The sequence below is a fragment of the Saccopteryx leptura genome, chromosome X (assembly GCF_036850995.1).
Source record: "Saccopteryx leptura isolate mSacLep1 chromosome X, mSacLep1_pri_phased_curated, whole genome shotgun sequence".
Classification (NCBI taxonomy): Eukaryota; Metazoa; Chordata; class Mammalia; order Chiroptera; family Emballonuridae; genus Saccopteryx; species Saccopteryx leptura.
In genome coordinates this window covers 97,469,894-97,493,456 of record NC_089516.1, presented here as the reverse complement: position 1 = coordinate 97,493,456, position 23,563 = coordinate 97,469,894, and the positions used below count along the sequence as shown (strand labels likewise).

At 35.8% G+C, this 23,563-nt stretch overlaps 2 protein-coding genes across 2 annotated transcripts in view; one reads left to right on the top strand and one right to left on the bottom strand.

Moving 5' to 3' along the window:
- DNAAF6 (dynein axonemal assembly factor 6) overlaps positions 1-23,563 on the bottom strand; it is a 71,999-nt gene that overhangs the window by 43,898 nt on the left and 4,538 nt on the right. The window contains exons 2-5 of the mRNA XM_066356108.1: positions 21,277-21,444; positions 17,038-17,110; positions 14,330-14,435; positions 11,133-11,229 (exon numbers count right to left, since the gene is read on the bottom strand). Of these exons, the coding sequence (XP_066212205.1) occupies positions 11,133-11,229; positions 14,330-14,435; positions 17,038-17,110; positions 21,277-21,426 (426 nt within the window). The 5' untranslated portion in view covers positions 21,427-21,444. The remainder of the gene's footprint in view (positions 1-11,132; positions 11,230-14,329; positions 14,436-17,037; positions 17,111-21,276; positions 21,445-23,563) is intronic.
- NUP62CL (nucleoporin 62 C-terminal like) overlaps positions 23,451-23,563 on the top strand; it is a 77,673-nt gene continuing 77,560 nt past the window's right edge. Inside the window, exon 1 of the mRNA XM_066357855.1 lies at positions 23,451-23,473. Coding sequence (XP_066213952.1) covers positions 23,451-23,473 — 23 coding nt within the window. The remainder of the gene's footprint in view (positions 23,474-23,563) is intronic.

The window sequence follows — 23,563 nt, the reverse complement described above, 5'->3', positions numbered from 1 at the left end:
TGCCCCAGGCGCTAGAGTGGCTCTGGTCGAGGCAGAGCGACGCCCCGGAGGGGCAGAGCATCACCCCCTGGTGGGCAGAGCGTCGCCCCCTGGTGGGCGTGCCTGGTGGATCCCGGTCGGGCGCGTGCGGGAGTCTGTCTGACTGTCTCTCCCCGTTTCCGGCTTCAGAGGGATACAAAAAAAAAAAAAAGAAAAGAAAAAGAAAAAAATATATACAGAAGGGTCTGGGCTGACACTTTGGAAGATACTCTAATTTATGTGTTCCAGATAGTTTACCCAAAGCACTCATAGTCTCTCCACCACTAACTCTCCTGAGACACCTGGAACTAAAGTTATTATATTTTTATTTCTACTTGTCAATAAACACAAGAAGCCTCAAATTCCCATGTTCTCCATCATCACCTAATAATTACCATCTGGATCTTCGTATCTCTCTCTCTCTCTCTTTTTTTTTTCCATTTCCTACACCATGGATTAAGTACTCTGGAACATACAGTACATCATCCTTTATCTCATAAATTTCTTTGAATATTCACTTCATCTTCTTTGTCTAACTGAAATCTAGATCTCCTTTGGGACACTGTTTTTCTTATAGTCTTCTCAATTGGTGTCTTCCCCCCCCCATTCTTTTTATATTACTGGGCACGACCCTTCCCTTCAGCTTTTTAAAACAAAACTCATGTTTTCACACTATACCATCAATCACTCTCCTTGTTGCAGTTATCTATAATTCCTAGGTCACACCCTCACCCTAATTTTTCTAACAGTTCTTTGTTCTCCACTGATATTTTAAACATTAACTTCTGTCTTAAATCTTGGATATTTAAATACCTACTTAGATAACCTTTCTAACATCTTTGCCTTACTTACTCATCTCCTTCAAGTCTGAACAAATATTGCCTTTTCAGTGAGATTGTACTTGACCACACTAATTAAAATTGCTGCCACTACAAACCCTGGTACTCCCTATCACTTCCTCTTGCTCTTTCCCCTTTCATAGCATTTATCACCTTCCAATGTACAATAAAGTTCATGCATTTATTTTGTTTAACTCTCCCACTAGAAACTATGCTCTATGAAGGCAATAATACTTGTTTTTTGTTTACTACAGCATTTTCAGTGCTTAGAATAGTACCTCAATAAATTTGTTGAGTAAATTAATAAAGGCAAGAATGATTCAATATTTAAAAATTTAACATAATTACCAGTAGTAGATCAAAACTAAAAAATCATTCTGATCTTCACAAAAGTTAAGGAGGCATTTGATCAAATTCATAATCCATTCTTGTTTATGACTTTGAATAAAATCAAAATAAATAGTTCTGTTACACACAACCTAAAATTCAGCATCAGGCTGAATGCAGAAACACTAGAAACATTCTAATTAATGTGAGGAATACAAAACAACAGCCAATATTTACCACTATCATGTAATGTGGTTCTGGGAGGCACTAACTGATACAATTAAACAAGAAAGAAACAGAAAGTAGGATTATCATTATCTGAGGGAAGAATATTCCAAGTGGAATAAACAGCAAGGAATCAGGGAAAAACTTGACATATTGAAAGATCAGAAAGAAGGCTAGGGTGGCCAGCACGTAATCAACAAGGAAGAAAACGTAGCATCAGATGAAACTGAAATAAATAGGTAGGGGTCAAATCATATATAAGGCCTCATAGGTCAAGATAAGGGGTTTGGATTTTTTCTAAGTCCAACAAGAAGACTGTGGTTTTTAAGCAAAAGGAATATTTCTGAACACTGTGGAAAAGGTGCCAGGAAACTAAGAGTAGAAGGAGGGGGAAAAGTCAGGAGGGGATTTTAACGGTCCAGGTGAAAGGTGATGGTGGTTTGGAACATGGTGGTGTTTGTGGTAGTCATGAAAATTAGATTGATTTAGAATACATTTTGAAAGTAGAGCCAACAAGACTTGCTGATGGATTCTATATAAGGTACAAACGGAAGAGGAAAAAGGGGTGATGCTTGTGCAGTGGTGAATGTTGTTGCCATTTCCTGAGATAAGGAAGATCAATAGGAAAGAGGTTTGGGAAAGACGATTAAGGAGTTATGTTTTGAACATCAGTTTTGAGTAGTTGTCTATTAAACAAGTAAGGGAGCTCAAGACCAAAGAGATAAATAGTATTTAAAATCAGGTGAGTAGAAAGATAATAGAGGGAAAAAGACATAAGTATTTTTCAGAGACCTAGAGAAATTCAGGCAGGAGCAGCGAAGCCAGTGGTTTGGAACCAAAGGAGATAAGGAATGCCCAGTAATTTTGGAGAAAAACCAGGAGAGAGTGAAGTCATTAAAGAGACAATGGTATTTCAAGAAGGAGGGAGTAATCAACAAGGTGTAATACTACTGAGTGGTCACCCTCATATCTTCAATATGCTTTTTTCTAATTTTGTGCAGGAAAACTCTTCATTTTTCAGAAGATTCCCTCTAATTGCAGGATTTAGAGCAATCCCTAGTTCCTGAGTACTAAATGTCAAAGCATCCTATAACCAAAAAATGTCTCCAGCCATTTCTAACAGTCCTTTAGGAGCCCATACCACTATTATTATTATTATTATTATTATTATTATTATTATTATTACTATTTGTTCATTGGCTTTAGTGACACAGTAAGCACTCAATAAATATTACCCAAGTAAATGAATTGATCCTTGTCATTAACTGGAAAGCATTCTTAAGAATCTCTTATTCTAAAAAACAAACAAAAAAACCTTTAAATCCTGTCTCCTTTCAAAAACCATCTCCTGGCCCTGGCCGGTTGGCTCAGTGGTAGAGCGTCGGCCTGGCGTGCGGAGGAGGACCAGGGTTCGATTCCCGGCCAGGACACATAGGAGAAGCGCCCATTTGCTTCTCCACCCCCCCTCCTTCCTCTCTGTCTCTCTCTTCCCCTCCCGCAGCGAGTCTCCATTGGAGCAAAGATGGCCCGGGCGCTGGGGATGGCTCCTTGGTCTCTGCCCCAGGCGCTAGAGTGGCTCTGGTCGCAGCAGAGCAACGCCCCGGAGGGGCAGAGCATCACCCCCTGGTGGGCAGAGCATCGCCCCTGGTGGGCGTGCCGGGTGGATCCCGGTCGGGCGCATGCGGGAGTCTGTCTGACTGTCTCTCCACGTTTCCAGCTTCAGGAAAAAAAAAAAGAAAAAACCATCTCCTTTTTCTGCCTAACTTCCTCAGAGAACAATCTATACTTGTTGCCTTGTTCTCCTAACTTTCTATTAACTTCTCACTTCTTATTTACTACTCAGCTTTCTTCAGTCCAGTGTTGCCCCCCTACCACACCACTGAAGCTTATTTCACCAAAAAACTTCTTAATTGATGAATCTAAAAATTCCTTCTGACCCTAATCTTGCTTTACTTCTTTACAGCAGTAGATACTGTTATGATTTTCCACATCTCTTCCTTTATCCATCTCTCATATATATATATCTCTCTCATATATATATGTATATATATATAATATATAATGTATAATGTATAATATATAATATATAATATATATATGTATAATTATGGGGACTTATTTTCAACTCTACTAGTTAGAAATATAACAATTCTTTACAAATAGGTGAGCTTTTAAGGAGTATCCACCCCCCACCATCATTATGAAAGTATATTATGATATTAAGTAAAAAATGTATGTATATTACTATGATAACTATTAGAAATTTAGCTGAAGGTTTACTGTGTGGTCTGTAGCTGATAGAAAGAAATTGCATTACAGCTCAAATATCCGTCTCCCTGCCACACAGTCTGATATATAGTCAATGATATCAGGTTAGCATAATCAGAAAACCTCCAAAAAAAGTGTCTGTCCTCTAGAATTTTAAATGGAAAAGAGAATCCATTCCATTATCAGGAAGCCAAATCTATTTATTCATTAAAAGTAAATGAATATGACTGCTTTAACCAGGGTTTGAAGAGCAGACCATTCAAGAAGCAAGTGAATTCTCAGAGGATAGGCAGACACTTTGCTCAGAATGATTGATAGCCCTTTCTGAGATGAATACATGTGATATATATTTGACTCCTGATTGTGTCTGTCAGATGGTGACAGACTCCTATCCCATTTTTGACCTCTATCCCATTCTTAATGAAATTTAAAGATGGAGTAAGGCTCATATCCCAGAGAGGAGATGATGATGATGAAAGAAACAAAACAAAACAGATTAGTAGCTTGTTTCTTAGGTCACATCAAAGTGTCCATTAATCAATATAGATGCATTAAAGTAGGAGCACAAAAATATTATGTACGCATTGCAGCTAAAAAAAAGAGTATTGTTGGCCTGGCCTGTGGTGGCACAGTGGATAAAGCATCAACTTGGAATGCTGAGGTCGCCAGTTTGAAACCCTGAGCTTGCCTGGTCAAGGCCCAATATGGGAGTTGATGCTTCCTACTTCTTTTTCCTTCTCTCTCTTTCTTTCTCTTTCTCTCTTTCTCTCTCTCTTTCTCTCTCTAAAATGAATAAATAAAATATTTTAAAAAGAAAAAGTATCACACTATCTGAAGGTAACTTTTCCCTTCTCCTAGAACAAACAGTAGGTCATTTGGCAGAATATCAATAACCTTAGCATCATGCATTTTTGGATTTTAAAGATAGTCTGCTGTTCAACACCCATGGGTGAAAATGGAAATCCACTGACTTGCTTCTCCACTGCACCCATCCTTATGTTGTCAAAAAAAAAAAAAAAGAGTCCTATGGGGAAGCCAGGCTATCTCCCCACATTTCTTCAATATCTAAAGCTCCTTTTTCCACACATTGCAATTGGCACGCAAAAAGTCAGGTACATCAATCTGACTGTATCTCGTGGGGAGGCAGATTCCCATTGTTTGTTTTCCTAACTTGTTTATATTACAGCTTTTTGCTGCCCCTGTTGTATCTCTAAAATCATGCCACAATCTTAACCTCCTTTCATTTATTCAGTTCTTCTTGGTTTTCAATACCTGGAGTGAGAATTTACAATGTCCATGTTTCAAGTCTGTCTCTGATTGTTGGCCCCATCTTAAGGGTCACCTATTCTGTTTCAAGTTAGTCCCATTTCTGCAAGTTTGCTAGTATCTCTGTCAAGAACTCTTCCTCTCTAAGTATACATAAGCCACTTAAAATCAGTTGTCCTTTATTCCAAGCCCAAAGCAAAGCCATCGCTCTGTGGATATTGTGTAACTCTTGGAGAGAACAAGCACAAATTTTGAAAATCAACATCTCTAGTTTCTGTCTTTGAGTTCCACATAGATTTATATTTCTAAAAGCCTACTAGATACTTCCAACAAGATTTCCTACAGGCAGTTCAAACTCAATATAACCCAAAGTTAATATTTTTCTCCTATAAATTTGTTTTTTTTTCTTTTGTATTCTATACCTGATCTCCACAACTCAAACAAAAACAAATCCTTTGTTTGCTCTCTTTCTAAAAGTAATAGATGATAACTGTAAAAAGATGTGGAAAACTCAGATGAGAAAAAAACAAATAAAAATCATCCCTAAGACTAACAGCCAAAGATAAACCACTTTACATTCCCATATCTTGATTAATGTCATCACCATTCACCGAATCACCCAACTAGAAATCTGACTTGTTTCTCCTTTACAAATCACATTTGGCCACTTTTAAAATCATATCAATACTACCTCCAAAATCTCTACTGAAGTAATTCTATTCCCATTGTCATAGTCTTATTTCTCTTACCTCTCTTACCTATACTAGAGCAATTGTCTATCAACTGGTTTTCCTACTAACCAGTCTTCCAAACTCACAGTCATATCCTACCATAATCTCGACCAAATTATTTACAATAATCTGCCCCTAAAGTTATTCTGAAATGTGCACCTAGTCATCATTTAACTCACCTGCTTTGAGCCATTTAGTTTTAATGACCACAAGATAAAGTCCAAATTTCATGGTATCTTAGTCTGCTCAAACTGCCATAACAAAATACCATAGACTGGAAGTCTGAGTGTGCCAGACATGCCAGCATGGTCAGTTTCTGGTGAGAGCTCTCTCCCTGGCATGTAGACAGCTACCTTTCACTGTGTGCTCACACAGCAGGAAGAGCAAGCAGAGCAAGCTCTCCGGTATCTTTTCATACAAAGGCACTGATATCATCATGAAAGCCCCACTCTCGTGATCTCATCTAAACTTAACTACTTCCCATCTCCAAATACCATCATACTAGGAGTTAGTGAAATGGGGGGGGGGGGGAGCACAATTCAGTCCATAGCACGTGGTATGATATTTTAGGGTTTCTATAATTTGCTTTAAATTGCCTATTCTGTTTTATATTTTATTACTCCATGCATTCTGAGGGTTCAAACACCACAAATAGTTCTCAAAACACATCATATACTTTCATAGAACTATAACTTTGCTCATGCTGTTCACTCTGCTTAGACAACTTTTCCACCCTGACAAACTATTGTGTCCTTCAAATGTCCAGGTCAAATGTCACCTGTATTATGAAGTGATTTTTGTCTTCCTTCTCTTTGTGTCATATCCCTTTGCACATACTTCTATCAAATTCAAATTGCTTGGGTTCAAATTGTCATTCTGCCAAATTCTAGATGTGTGACTTTAAGCAAGTTACTTCTTTGTGGTTCAGTAACTTCATTATTAAAATGGGGATAATAGCACTGATTTCATAGAGTTTTGCTGTGAAGATTAATGAATTACCATGCACAAAGTTCTTAGAGAAATGCCTGGTACCTATTAACCATTTCATAAATTATTTGCTATTGTTATTTTATTAAGTGAAAACAATTGGGGGAAAAAACCTTCTGTTCATAGACTGTAAATGTATGAAAATGTCTCCACTCTGATATTCTGGTGACCTTGCACTACTTACATAGGTCACTCAGGCAAGTTCAATTGTGGTCCCCCAGGTCTTGGCAGAACATTCTGTGATCCTCTCAGAATGTGGGAAGATGAGCAGTATTGTGAGGAGTTGCCGCAAGGCTGTTTTTTATCTGTCTTTCTTCCTTACTGGAGCCTCCTTATCTTGCAGATGGCTACCACAACGCACCTCCTGGTTCCAGTAAGGCACAGGACTTTCCAAGTCTCTTCCCTTAGGTATAGATAACAGAATATTAAGCAGCTTAGCTGCAGTCTAGAGTGAACTCATCAGAGTGCCCTGCTGCTCATGTCATCGGTCCTCTGGCCCCTTTAATTTAACGTTATCCTGTGGGGCAAAGGAATATTGGGAGCTGACACCACGCTGATCTTATGCTCTCTGTGTAAGTAATAATCTATAGCCATTTGATCTAATTGTTTCCTTATTTGTTGGATCTGTAAAGGTCTTTTCTGTTGCTTATGGACTGCTTAATCTATTGACAGTAAGCTCCCTGAGAGAAAGAGAAGTATCAATTTTTTCTACACTATATATTGAGTATCTGGTTTATAGTAAGTGCTTGATAAGTATTTGTTGAATTTAAAAATATAGCAAACAATGATAAATATGTATTCAAGGATAAGTACTCAAACCCATTATAATCAGAACCTTATGGGGAGAGATGGAGAGTATAGAAAAGAAATGAGAAAAATATAAAATAAAACAAAACCAGACAGGGGCATTCTACTCATGGAGTATAAAGAAAAACATAGATATGTCACTTAGGAAGGAAAAGCTCTCTAACTTGCTTGTTGTTTTTCCATTAATTTATGTGAGTACTGAATATCTTGTAAGCTTGACATTATTTCCTCAAATGGAGTGTAATAAAAAGAAGGAAGGCTAGATTATCATCTTTCATGTTCCAAGGATTCCCAGATTTTTCTCCTAGAAGCTGCCTCATGGGTAATAGCACCCAAGGTGGGGTACTTTTATATGCTCTGTACATTGAGCTTTCTCATGGAATTTTACTTGAGAAAAAAAAAAGAATTGGCAGATAAAAACAAGGAAAAACAAAGCAAATATGCAAACCACCAGCCTAGTTCTAGCTCTAAAATTAATGTACAGCATGATGACTGTGGTTAATAATACTGTATTGAATCCAGAGAATTTGTTAAGAGATTAGATTTCACATGCTTTTACCACATGCATGTGCACATGCACACACATACTCAAATAGTAACTATAAAATATATGTTAATTAGCTTTACTGTAGTAATCATTTCACTATGTATATGTATAAATCATCATGTGGTACACTTTAAATATAGACAATTTTTATTTAAAATAAAATGTCTAAATATAGATTAAGGCAATGAAGTTTGGTAGCTACAAACTTGAGAGTAGAGTAGCAGGCAGAATTTGGAAAATGGAGATCTTTGGATTGGGATTAGAAGGAAAGAATGGAAGGCTTGATGAAGATATACATATTATTAATACCAAATTTTGTTTAAAACAATTGCTTTGCTTTAGGACTTACAAACCTTGCTTTCTTATTTGGAGTTTGTTGAGAGTGGTCCTTGTGGAATTTTAAACACCAAATCACTTGTTGTACATAAACAGATTATTTATACTCCTATTAAACCTTCCTAAGTTAAGCAGAGGTCTTCTTCTAAAAGTCTCTGAGATGGATTGTTACATATAGACCAGGTCCAGGATCCAAGTATCATACTTAGTCAATTCTAAGGTGCAGTTTTCCCTGCATTTTAATGTTTCTGATATTGGGATGCCTCATAAAATCGACATGTATATTTAATGCAGTAGCATTCCTATTTTCCTTTGTTATTAAATAAACGACCCATATACAATTTGATAATGTCTTACATTTGAGAAAATACCATATTATCAACACGAATAATAAGCTTATAAATTTGAACAAGAAATACTTGAAATAGGGTCAACAACTTCTTTAGTCTGAGTCTTACCAGTGGGTTTAAGCAATGACAGTGATATCATCATTAATATAACTGCAGGATAAAATTCAAGCAAAAAATGAGTGCTTTTTTTTCTTTATGAGAGTCAGCTTACCAGCACAGCACCCATTATTCTTTATTCTTGTTATAGTCACTGCTTACTCAATTAAGCCATGCTATTTCATGCCTGGCTACCACTCCATGTTCTCTTACCTCTACTTGGAATACCTTTCTTGGAATGTTGTCCACCATAGAAATCCTATCCACTCAAACAGATTTATTCCCTTTCTGCTTTATGTCACTATATACCTGGTACATGCCTCTAAATATGTATGTACTGACCATACTGAACTGCAATGATTTATTAGGTGTCCATCTCTTTTACTGAAAATTCCTGAGGGTAACTGACTGTTTCTTATTTATTTCCATAGCTCTAGTACTTAGGACAGTGCTTAGTATGTAATAGTAGTCACTAAGTCTTCAAAGATTAAATATATAAATAAAACAAAGGAGAAAAAGAACAGTATAATGTGGTAAAGTGCCATAACACCAACAAATATTTTATTTGCTGCTGCCATTCAGTGGTGTTCATTCCTTATCCAAACCCTCTGAACTCCCTGAAAACATGAAATTGTCAACAAGAGTTTAATTGTTAATAATAAAATGAGACATTTATGTCTCCCTAGTTGAATATAAACTCATTAGAGGGAGGAATCAAGTCCTTTTCTGTATATACTTGTTGAGGGTTTTTTTTTTTGTTCTGTTTTTTTTTGTTTTGTTTTGTTTTTAAGTGAGAGTAGGGGAGATAGTGAGACAGACTCCCACTTGCGCCTTGACCAGGAACCACCCAGCAACCCCATCTGGAGCCAAATCAACCAAGCTATTTTTAGTCCCTGAGGCTGACACTCAGACCAATTGAGTCACTGGTTGTGGGAGAGGAGAGAAGGGGGGGAAAGAGAGAAGCAGATGATTGCTCCTCATGTATGCCCTGAGCACGAATCAAACCCGGGATGTCCATACGTCGGGCTGACACTCTATCCACTGTGACAACCAGCCAAGGCCATACTTGTTGAGTTTTAGATAAATTGTATATTCCTATTCTGAGGTGTGATTTAGTTTCCAAGAGTTGTCACTCAGTATACCTTTATCATCAATACTAGTAGAAATTTGCATGAGAAATATGAAAAAACCACAACAGTTTTATTTATTTAAGGCCTAGAATTTTTCCAGAGTTTAAAGCAATCTTAAATACTAGACATCAAAAACATAATTTCACAGTAACTTAAGAGAGAGGAATTTTAATATTACTGCTAAAACCCTGGGAGCAAATTACTTCAAGATTACTTGAAACCTTAACTCATTCAAGTTTAAAAAACCTCCCGAGGTACTTAAAGTCACTATTCCCATTATGTTACTTGATTCAATTGAACATCTCAGATCTTGCTAATAAGAGAAAACCTAAAGTTTATGCAAAAGAGTGATTCCATTCATCATTTGCTTAAGGAAAAAATATTAAGCATCTCTTATAGGCACTTCAGTACTCTATATGTACAGTATTGTAAGAGAGGGAGGGGGAAAGATAAATGCAGCCCTGGATCTCAAAAAACAAATTCTCAACACAAGAATTACTAGTGTATATTGTCAAAATGAGTTGCATTCTATACTATTGGTTAGACCCAACAAGAATATTATGAGACTCAAATAAGCAAAAATAAAGTGGATTCAACTGATATTATGGATGCTGCTATTGCAATTATATAGAAACAGTGGCTTGACAAAGATGCTCTCCAATATGCTGTAGTGTCATTCAGATTAGGAAGTAACACTTTAGATGTCTTTTTAGAGTTTTAAATCAGAAGTTCCAAATATTAAAAAAAAAAACTCATTTTTTAAATTCCCCAATGTAAGCTGAATCATTAAAAGAAATACAGATATAAAAGAGAAGATAGATTCAGGGAAGGAAATATTTCATTCTGATTACCTGTCAACTCATAATATTACAAAACAATTAGATGGCATGCACAAGAAAGATGTAGGATGAAAAAAATTCAGTCCAATCAGATTGGACAGTTTTAAAAGGACTAAAAATAGTGTATTATGTCATATGATTCTATTCCGTTTATCTGTAAATCTTATCCACATGTATAAGGTTAGTTTTTTTTGTACATGTTTACCAAATTTAAACTGTCTGTCCCATTATTCCCTTACTACTTGAAACAAAGATACCACTATTTTTAAAGAATTTACAGCCTTACATTCAGTGTTATGTATAGGAAAGGCAATCAGTTTAGCTATAATGGCCATAAGGAAAATGGTAAAGGGGGGAGAAGCTTACCACTATATCCTCACAACATGCTGTTGAAGAGTCCTTTTCCATCAATCCTAGGAACACATCCTCAGTTCTCACTTGCTGTTTGTATATAATATCATATCTGCAAAAAGTCATTGATAGAGACTCAAATGAAAAGACATTTCCTATCATAGAGTAGAAAAATAGAAACTTATAAAAATATGCCGTTACAAAAAAGTAAAAGGACTAAATAAAATGCTTGCAGTTTTTCAGGCACATAGCAGAACATAATGGAAAGTAAGTCTAGAAATTCAGTCAAAAAGGCCCTGGCCGGTTGGCTTAGTGGTAGAGCATCGGCCTGGCGTGCAGGAGTCCCGGGTTCGATTCCCGGCCAGGGCACACAGGAGAAGCGCCCATCTGCTTCTCTACCCCTCCCCCTCTCCTTCCTCTATGTCTCTCTCTTCCCCTCCAGCAGCTAAGGCTCCATTGGAGCAAAGTTGGCCCAGGCGCTGAGGATGGCTCTGTGGCCTCTACCTCAGGCGCTAGAATGGCCCTGGTTGCAACAGAGCAACAACCCAGATGGGCAGAGCATCGCCCCCTGGTGGGCATACCAGGTGGATCCTGGTTGGGTGCATGCGGGAGTCTGTCTGACTGCCTCCCCATTTCCAACTTCAGAAAAATACAAAAAAAATGCCTAACTGTAAAGCAGGATTTATATCCTGTATACTTCTTTTCTAAAATGAAGCTTAACTGTTTTAAAGCTATACAAATAAAATGGATTGAAGGAACTTCTAATAAAAGTCTAATAACACTTGAAGAAAAAATGGAAGGCCCTCTTCAGGAAAACAATGGCTCAGAAAAATAGTAGGCCCATAACTAAGAGTTTGATGAATAGATAGAAACTTTCCTCTGCTAAATTTAAGCCACAAAGTAGAGTTTGAAAATCCAGGTTTAGTACCATTTCTGTCATTAACTGTGTGACCTTGGTCAAGTCACAAACTCATGGAGTGTTTGCTTCTACATTTGTACAATTTATGGAAGGAGTGGGTTTGAATTAAATGATATCTATCTTTTCTACCTCTAAAATTCTATAATAGAAACATTGGTAATGCATTTAACACAGTTATACTATAATGTTTAGAATCTAGTCTCAGAATTTTTAGTTTGATGAAAGATTTTCCTGGTATTCTACTTCATGCATGACAATTCACAAATCTTTCCTTGGCCCCAAACTTGGGGCACTTAGAGGTAGGATGGTTTTTAGAAGCACCTAATCATAATGTACCCTGTCATTTTAGATAGAATGAAGTAAGCAAACATTTACAAATGATCTTTTCTATTTAATTCCACCCTAATGAAGAAATGGTAAATGTCTGGACAAAACAACTAAAGAACTACATTGAACTTCAGACAACTGGCAAAGAAGAATGCCCAAGAATGAAAAAGGAATTTCTCTAATTTGAAACAGGACTAACAATAAGTAGCTATTTGATATGGGGTATTTTTTCTCAATAGACTATAATACATATCAGGTATTTACAAAGGTGAAGCCAGGTTAAAACAAAATAGAAATTATTGATTCACATGCCCATGATTCCCTATTTGCTCCAGCTGCTGCTCTTCTCGTCTCCAGAAGCAATTTTCTTACTGCCTACTACATGCATTTGCCTGGATGTCCCAAAGGTACTTCACCATCCACAAATCTAAAAAGAAAACCCGTCACTTCCCTCCACCTACAATACCTGTTACAGTTAATGGCCCCACTATTCACACAGTCACCCAAGCTAGTAACCTCAGCATCATTTTTGACACTTTTCCTCTCATTCATTATATATAATCAAATATCAAGTCTGCCTTCAAAAATCTCTCAAATAAAGATCCTACTGCTTCTTCCTGAGGCCAGTGACTTAGATAAAGTCTTTATTATTTTTTATTTGGTCACTAGTCATTCTTGTTTTGTGAACTGCCACACCACGTTCTTTACCCATTTTCCTCTTTCCCCATTAGAGTATTTGAAATATAATTGCATAAAATAGAAGATAAAGATTTAAAAAATCTTAAGGATCCATATTCTTTATATCTTGACTGAATTACTTATTTCTGTAAAGCTTTCATGTGCTTTCTTTCTACAGAGCATCAAACATTAGGAAAAGTGACATGTAGCTTAAGCCAGCAACCCCACACTCAAGCTGGTGAGCCTGTGCTTAAGCCAGTGACCTTAGGGTTTTTTGTTTGTTTGTTTGTGTTTTTTTTAATTAAATTTAATGCAGTGACATTGATAAATCAGGGTACATATGTTGAGAGGAAACATCTCTAGATTATTTTGACATTTGATTGTGCTGTATACCCTTCCCCCAAAGTCAAATTGTCTTCTATCACCTTCTATCTGGTTTTCTTTGTGCCCCTCCCCTCCCCCACCCCCTCTCTCCTTCCTCACCCCCTCCCCCCTCCCACCCCCCACCCCCGTTGCCATCACATTCTTGTTCATGTCTCTGAGTCTCATTTTTATGTCCCATCTATGTATAGATTCATATAGTTCTTAGTTTTTTCTGATTTACTTATTTCACTCCATATAATGTTATCAAGGTCCATCCATGTTGTTGTAAATGAGAAGATCTGGAAACAGCCCAAGTGTCCGTCAGTGGACGAGTGGATTAAAAAGCTTTGGTACATATATACTATGGAATACTACTCAGCCATAAGAAATGATGACCTTAGGGTTTTGAACCTGGGATCTCAGCATCCCAGGTCAATGCTCTATTCACTGCACCACCACTGGGCAGGACAGCACAGTTTTGTTTGTTTGTTTGTCTTTTGTTTGAAACATTGGACACAGTTTTATAATCATAGTCAATGTGGAACATTGAGCAATTAAAAGCAAGCCTTTGACATATAAACATAGTGTAATGATTTAGTTTGTATGAATGCCTGTAATTTAATAGCCTATTTTCTTACTGTTAGTTCTACATTATACAAATAACTGACATTAAATATAAATTTATAATGGAAATGACTGTATTTTTCATTTTTTGTTAGATAAGTGAAAAGAAGATTTATCTTTTATGGTTTGTTTCTGTTTTAGAAGGGAAAAATCATCAATTACACATACCTTCTGTGTGTCACTGTTGTTTTATCTTTTATGTGGTAGAAGTCACTTTATGAATCTTGTCAAAAATAGAATGGTATCAGATGACACATCTAGTTTAAACCCTTAAACACATTCCCGGCTTCATTTGACTTACTCTGGTATTTCTCTAGCATCCGACGTGTCAATGAGCTCTGCTCCTTCTGAAACTTCTTCTGGATTCCAGATGGCCTCGCAAGATTCATTACTGGTTTGAGGGTTGACTGTAAAGAAATGGAAGATAAAGCTGAAGCTGTTGCCCATTTTCTCAAAATTGTTCCTGTTCTTCTTTACACTTAGTTTGGAATCATTAAAGTAAAACATTTTCTATTTCTAATCTCTACCTTGTTTTAGGTTAAAATAAAGAGATAAATTAGTAACAACTTGTTAAATATTTTGATCAATAAACTGTAGAATTTTAATAATAGTTGTAGAAAATTTGGAGAAAACATTTAAGCAAATAAATAAAATAATCTACAATCCCACTGCTTGGAGATAATGAATGATAGTATTCTGATGTATACCCTCCCTCCTTCTCTCTCTCTCATATGAATATGTATAAACAATTCTAATAACATATATAATATATAAATAACATTTTTATATGTTACATAATATATATGCAAAGAAATATAACAATTTTTGTATAAAAACAAATCAAACAATCACTTAGATTTAGGTAGAAATGTCTTATCTTGCATTGTGTTTTACTTTATAAAAGTAAACATGACATAATTAATTCAAACATGACATAATTCTTAAAATATACCATCAGTTAAAAAACTTAAAGTATTCACTTTTTAATCCAGTATTTTCCTTATGTAGACATGAGCTTTAAAAAATATCTCCATAGGCCCTGGCTGGTTGGCTCAGTGGTAGAGCGTCGGCCTGGCGTGCGGAAGTCCCGGGTTCGATTCCCGGCCAGGGCACACAGGAGAAGCGCCCATCTGCTTCTCCACCCCTCCCCCTCTCCTTCCTCTCTGTCTCTCTCTTCCCCTCCCGCAGCCAAGGCTCCATTGGAGCAAAAGATGGCCCGGGCGCTGGGGATGGCTCCTTGGCCTCTGCCCCAGGCGCTGAAGTGGCTCTGGTCGCGACAGAGTGACTCCCCGGAGGGGCAGAGCATAGCATAGCCCCCTGGTGGGAAGAGCATCGCCCCCTGGTGGGCGTGCCGGGTGGATCCCGGTCGGGCGCATGCGGGAGTCTGTCTGACTGTCTCTCCCGGTTTCCAGCTTCAGAAAAAATACAAAACACACACACACACACACACACACACACACACACACACATATATATCTCCATAACTTGTCTTTTATGTAGAACTGAGCATGTGCCTGGGTTTCTACTTGTCAACTTTAAATGTAAAACAACTTAATAATTTTTTATTAATTACATCTTCAAATGCTAATATTTTGGCTATATTAGATTAAATGAAACATGCTATTATTTTTTTTAGAGAGAGAGATAAAACAGTGGGGAGAAGTAGGAAACATCAACTCGTAATAGTTGCTTCCTGTATATGCCTTGACCAGGCAAACCCAGGGTTTCGAACCAGCAACCTCAGTGTTCCAGGTTTATGCTTTATTCACTGTGCCACCACAGGTCAGGCTTAAATTTTTAAAAAAAAATAAATAAGCATGTAAAACCCAACTTACCTTTGTTCCAACTATTAGAGCAGCAAATGGAGCACCAGATTAGGTGCGGAACATTATTTGGAGTCCTTTTAATCATCCCCCGCAAATGCACCTGATTGTCAGGTTTTTAAATCTGCTAGTTTTTAAAAATTATATGCTGCTGTCTATCATGGGCTTTGTAAATCCAAATTACATATTTATGCATAATACTTTACATATGACTAATTGTTCTTAGAACTGAGAAATTATTAGAAATATAGGCAGCACAGAAATACATTCAAATTTGAACTAGTTTTCTATGAATGAAAGCTCTTAAATGAGGTAAATAGACTCGAGTATGTCAAGCAATAATAAATGAAAATTTAAAATCATGCCTTCAGGCCTCATTTTTATTCATCATTTCAAACAGTTTTTTTTTTTCTTCAGATAAAATCTTTTATAATTAGCTAAATTGGTGACAAGACTTCACTTCCTTTCCCTGTCCAGCTTCTGGCAACTGTGATCATGACTAACAGAATTAGAGCTTTCTATAGTTTTTAAGATGTATAAAATGTTCAGCCAAAATGCTAGGAATACATTCAAAAATATGTATTCCAGTTTATTGGACCTGTGACTATGTAAACCACTCCATGGGCTTTAATTTATAAACATTTCAATATAAGATAAAATTTTGAAGTTTTTTGTTTTATTTTGTTTTATTGTGTTCTGCAAAAGACTGTTAGCTTAATTAGGGAAGATATCTTTTCTATATTTCTATTGTTGTCTCAGAAATTATCATAATGCCTGGTACATAATAAGCTTTCAATAAATATTTATTGAATGAAGTAATGAATGAATTCTGTAAAATTGCCAGAATATAACAGGGTAGAAGGTGAAGAAGCTAAGAATCTTGGTCAGTAGATCCTAAGTAATAAAGCATTTAACCACACATGACTGTGGTTTTCCATCTCAGGAAAAAGCCAAAACATGTGAATAATTCAAGGCAAATTTATTTTCATTGCTAGAAAAACAACTGACCTGCAACATTAGAGTTAAAGCAGCATCGTTATATATAAATGACTGTTCATCATTTCTACAATTACTTGAGTTTATCTTTAATAAGTGTTAGTGTTAGTATTACTTTTCTTATAATTTTGTTCTCAAAGAAAAGATTGCACTAATTATTTTGGCTTATACACTTTATTAAATAACTTACCTTTATGCTCCTCTATATTTGGTTGCCCAATATCTCCAGGACCCATAGCTCCGATTGCAGATGAACAATCAGACTGGAAGAAAAGAAAAATTCCCAAGTTTTTATGCTACTTGTCTAAAGTATGTGACCAGTAATATTTTAAATTTTATAAGATTTCTATCTAAAATTTCACAGAGATTCCCAGTTTAATTACCCATAGTTGTTATGCAACAGAGAGCCAGATGTCAAGTATTATTTTGAATGTTTTCCTTGTATTTCAAAAAGTATTTGTTTTAACAGGCTCTAAGGCAGAATTGATCTTTGATCAGACTAAATCCCCCGTTCCAGCCCAGTGAAATATGTATTCTTGGGGACAGAGGAAAGAACCACATTAATCTCTTTGAAGGTTAGAACCAAGTGTTAGTATAAGAGCATTGACACCCTTGGGCTTTGGCAGTGTCTGGTCACAGTTAGATGGGGGATAGAAGTATGGAAATGTTTTATAGAAATAAAAACAAACTACCAAAAAGAGTCTAAGTATTTAAACATCAAATGACTCGTTCAAAAGTCCTGATTTCAGCTTTCACTTAATTTTCACTGTGAGTATGAAACACTGCTTCATTCCATGACTCATGATACTGAACTAAGTGAATTTAAACAGCAACCTCAAACTAATAGTGTCAAATATATGCTAACCACTACAAGTCTTCATACAAATTTATTTTACCATATTCTGCACAAGCATACACCCCCCCCCCCCAAACAGGACTGCCCTTGATGCACCAGTACAAGAACAGCTTTCCATTTTCACCAAGCAAAACACATATTATACTATCATTCTAGTGGTAACTACTTCTTTGGTTTGTTTCAGGGGTTCTTTGATATTTCAAGAGAACCCCCTCGCTTTTTTTTTTTTTTTTTTTTACTAATTTGTTCTTGTCAGATGATGCGCTCCAATTCACTTTATTGCTGGTAGTAAAAAAATTCTTATCTCTTTGGATCCTGGCAAATTAGTACATCTAGCTCTCCTTTCTCAGGTCCCTTTACTGATCTCCCAAGACTTAAGACATGTATGGAAGTTATAATGTCCTGTTTGAGCAAGAGAAATAGTGCCTGTCCTTGAAAGTTTGTACAAAATCTCACCTAGGTCTTTTTATGCTAAACTATTCCAACAGTTATAAATCAGAAATTAATTTATAACATGTCAACAGTTTTTTCATACAATAACTATTCCTTTCCAAAAGGTGCTTCCTAAGTGCTATGTATGTGGTTAAGGTGTTACAGGCATTTTAATATAAAAATCCCAAGATAATATTCTGTATATTTTAAAAAACCTTTTATGAACTAAGGTCATATAAACTTGTAGCGCTTTTCTTAAATTATTAGTAAATGGAATACTAATAGTGAATCAGGGTAAAGCATTTCTTAAAACATGAGGGCCTCCTGTCTTGTTAAGTGCCTCCTTCCACAAAAAATTAAAATCTGTAGAAATAAATACTTGAACATCTCTGGTAAAAATTACTATGCTCTCCATGGACAGTGATGATTGAATCACTATATCAGAACATAGGGGGAGTTTCAGTTTATTAACTTAATAAAAATAAATGATTAAAAATAAAATTTTCAAGTGAAAAGATGGATCAAGGTAATAAAACCATTAAAAGCCATCTGGCAACTATCTTCTAAAAGAATTTTGTTTCAGCCTTTACTATGAATCCACATCCAATTATCTGAGTAATTTATCATTGCAGTTCATGCTACTTTGTAATATGTAAGAGAACATCTTTGTTATAATGACTGTGAAGAGTATTGAACAGTATTTCCCACAGGTTTTAAAATCCTCTTGTGGGTTTAAAAACAGCAAAAACACCCTGACCAGGTGGTGGTGCAATGGATAAAGCATCGGATTGGGATGCAGAGGACACAGGTTTGAAACCCCCAAGATCGCCAGCTTTAGCGTGGGCTCATCTGGTTTGAGCAAAGCTCATCAGCTTGAGTCCAAGGTCGCTGGCTCAAGCAAGGGGTCACTCGGTCTGCTGTAGCCCCACTCCAGTCAAGGCACATATGAGAAAGCAATAAACAACTAAGGTGTTGCAACAAAAAATTGATGCTTCTCATCTCTCTTCTTTCCTGTCTGTCTGTCCCTGTCTATCCCTTCTCTGTTTCTCTCTCTCTCTCTCTCTCTCTCTCTCTCTCTCTCACACACACACACACACACACACACACACAAACAATAAATAAGTAAATAAATAACAACAACAACAGCAGCAGCAGCTAAAAAAAAAAACAAAAACAAAAAACCCACAACAGTTATATTCTCTTCCTAATCTCCCATATTCTTCACAATTATGGCAGGGATAGTATAAAATGAACCAATGTTTATGCAACAGTTCTAATGCTGTTTACATAGAGTGTATATTCAAAAACATATCACTCTACAGTGCTCAAGATAAATACATATGGGAAAAAATGTTTCTCTTTTGGAATTTTAAAATAAAATTTATTTAGACAATTAGTTTTAACGGGGTGACTCTTTTGGAAAATTTAATAGGTACTAAAAACATTAATTATTCTCTTGTTATCTTGGTAATTCAATTCTATATCTTCTAATGATATCTGTACTGAAGTGTCTGAATGACCAATTATCTTAAAATTGCTTATAACCCAGAGATACAGAATTATACATTATTATATTAATTTGCTTCTATAAATTGTACAATTTTGTAAAACGGTCGTAGTCTCTATTCTCATAAGCACTCATCTTTACCTGAGGAACACTTCTAGATGCAAACAAACATCTCCACACTTAAACACTAAAGGGAACCGGCTTTGTTACCAAGGTAATTCCTTTTCTCTGAATCTGTTCCAAATACAAGCTTCACTTCCCTTTGTTCAAGAGCACTGTTTCTCAATCTCAAGTATTTTATATACTTCTTGTATCTGACATAACACTACCTTTCCTGGCATATATTATTCCATTTCAGCTAAGGTAGCAAAAATGAGCTTGCCTTCTCAACTTCATTGAGACATGCTCCAAACATTTTTTCCTGTGTCTTATTTGTTGTATTTATTCAAGCTGTAATTAACATCCTGATTTTTCTTTATTTTTGGCTTTTCCTAAGACTTTTCCCTAATTCAAACTTCTTGGTTCCTGATTGTGACTGCAAGCTGACTCAGTGCCTCTCTTCTATAAACTTTATTTCTATTGTATGTCTTATTTGATCCTGTTCTGTTCCACTAAAGCTCTTCCTGAAAGATAGAAGCTAAATCCAGAGTCAATATCAGCCACTAAATTTACTGCCTGTTCAAATTATACTTGCTTTTTTGCACTATGGCAAAAAGAATTTTGAGAGGAGTAAATTGATTTGCATTTTCTGGGGAGATAGTTTGCTCATAGTAAACTGATCATAATAATGAAAACTTGATCAAAATAAGTGAAAGCAAATCGATATATTCTACTGAAGTGAGAAATTTCTGCCCAAACTTTTGTTTGCCTTAGGCAGTCTGACAGCCATGGTTTGCTGATATCTAAGGAGTAGGAGAATGGAGAACAGGGTGTTACATAAAAAATATTTTGATTATACTAGGCCTAGGGATATTGGCAGCAACTGTGGAGTGACCAAAGTTCAGCTCATGGAAATCACCCATCCAAAATGAAGCCCATCTTGTTGCTGCTAACTTCCCTGGGATTACCTGTCGTGACCTCAAATGCTATTCAAGTATATAATTGCATTCCACAGCTCCATATGAGAATGTACCCAGAAGCCAATTTCGGTAGGCTGCAGCTAGTTTGACCCCTTGTTTGGCTCAAAATATTTTCTGTTCTGCTGTCATCTATAGATCATTAAAAAAGAATAAGGGGAGTGAATTTGGGTGGCTTAATTAATACTGTCTACTTAAAATTATTTGTTTTATTGAAGTACTGTATAGGCTTAAAAATCCTAGCTATCTCACTTTATAATGGTTGTCAAGCATTCTGCCCATAAATATAAATGACAAACATTTTGAAATGTAGCTATTGTTACCATAGTTACAAAACGATTTTCCCATTTAGCATTCAGGTAGTTTAGAAAAAAATATAATTATGGTTGCTAGAAATGTACTAGAGGTTTTCCTCTCATGTATAATGAGCCCTGCAACCTCTTGCAAATGTGTCAGATGACATAGCCCTACTCCCACAGCAAGGTTAGAACAAGTTGTTCAAATAAGTTCCACAGCACAATGTGAACAAAACTAATTCATCTGTATGTATACAACCACCTGTTCAAACTCAAAATCATCCTCTTCAGGATATAGTAGCTTAGAGAGGGCTTGCAAATTAGAAACTGAAGAAATAGTTTCAGTTTCCATATATTCTGATTCCATATTATCAGTTTCCATATTTTCATTTGCTGCATATTCTGGATCCATGTTTTCCAATTCTATAATCTGAGGAAGAAAATAATCAGAAAGAAGTATTTTAGTTTTCTATTTTATTTAAGACATCAAGTGTTTTTATTATGATACTGTCCCTTTCCCAAGGCCACTTAGTTATTTATTTCTTATTCTTCCTTGAAAATCCTTGCAAAGCCCCTAAATATATATATTGCTGACTCACAGACCGGGGTTGGCAAGTAAAGTCAAATATTCAGCTTACTTGACTAAAACTTCATGCTCATTTTAACAAGCATTTATTGAGGACTTACTATAATGGTTCTCAGGTTTTAGTACGCTCAAGAATCACTTGGGAAGTTGGTGAAAAATGCAGATTTTCTAGCCCTACCTACAGAGAAAGTGGAGTCAGTGCCATATAGAATGTACATTATTATTTAGACTACCTTTTAATCTGTCTCATTCTAGACTGTGTATTCCATTTAGTAAACTGAAAAGAATGTTGCAATGTATGACTAAAAGAACTTTCCACTTCGCCTCAGGTAGCCTGTGCTTTCTGCTTTATTTAAAATTTTAATTAGCTGTACTTGTAGATGATTATTAGCATTATATTACCATTTGAGAATTCAAAAGGGTTGGTTCAATGATGTTAGTAAAAGTTCACACAAACTTTCTAATTAAAATAATGGTACTGTACAAGCCTATTGTGGAATTTTAGGAAATACTACATTAAAAATCAAAACTACCTATAATTCTACCAACCAGACATCAGTCTTTTAAATAATCTCTACAGTTATATTTGAACTAAGAATTCAGGATGTTGAAAAATCTTGAAGTTTAGACTTCAATGACTAACCTGAATAAAGACTGTATAATTAGGCTTATTGTTAGTGATTTAGGCATAAATATAATAGGAATCTTTTCTATACTTCTGCTCATATTTTTAAACAGTATTTTATAAAATTAATTCGCAGGAAACATAACTTTAGTGTTCTTATTAAATGGCTCACTAAAATCTTTGAATTGTGCCTAGAACAAGAATACAAAAGGAATTCTGAAATGTGGACTGGTATAATCACCTGTCAAAAATCAATCTGCATGCAGATAGTATTTTACAAACCTTCTGTGTTATTATTATTTCTTTACCATTATTTTTATTTTCTTCCTTAAATGGAAAACTGATTTTCATGATTATAGGAGATGTTAAGGATATGAAACAAATGTTAAAATGCTCCATACATCCAGCATAGAAGCATTATATAATAGTGGGTAAGAGTAAGGACTCCCAGATAACACGGCCTAGATTTGTTATCTGTCAATTACATCCTAGCTTTGTGACTTTGGGCACATTATTTCAACTCTCAACACCTCATTTTCCTTATCTATAAAGTGGGAGTAATAACAGTGCAAGCTCAGAGGGTTGTTACAAGGACTAAGTAGCTTAATATATGTAAAAGAGCTTGGAACAGCGCCTGACACATACTAAGCACTCAACATGTTAGTTATTATTGGTTCTTAAAATTTTTAATTTTTCTGGGCATGACTATCACTTCTAATAACTATGTTGAATAAGTTAATAATGAAGTTCATTACAGTGGAAACTCATGAAATTGGAAAAGGTGAAATGAGATGTGATAAAACAATCTTCTCTCATAGAATGGTCTGATAGTCTGCTATGGAAATGAATAATTGACAAAAACTAAACAGACACTCCTGTTTATATTTTTAAAGTCCTAGTTGATTATGTGTCCATTAAATATTTACTTGACATTAAAATCAAAATGTTTGAAAGATTTTCTACCTTTCACAATGAAAGGGGAAAATGGATCCAAATATCAGATGCAACGATATAATTAGTATTTTGAGTTGAGATTGTACAGAGAGACTTTTAAAAAACAAATATAGCAGCAATTATTTCATCATTTCAGCATCACCTACCTTATAAAATTGTTGTGCTGCCATTTTATACAATGTGTGTGAAAGAGTTTGCTAAATTATGAAAAGCTATGTAAAAATATCACTATTATCTGGCACGTAGTGCCAGCACCCTCAGATACTTGATGATGCGGCTTCTGAAAGCTCAATGGTAGGCTGGTGAGAGGGGAACAAACTGAAACCAGAATAGCTAACCTGCAAGAAAGGTATTCTGAAGTCCCAAATATAATATCTGACCTAG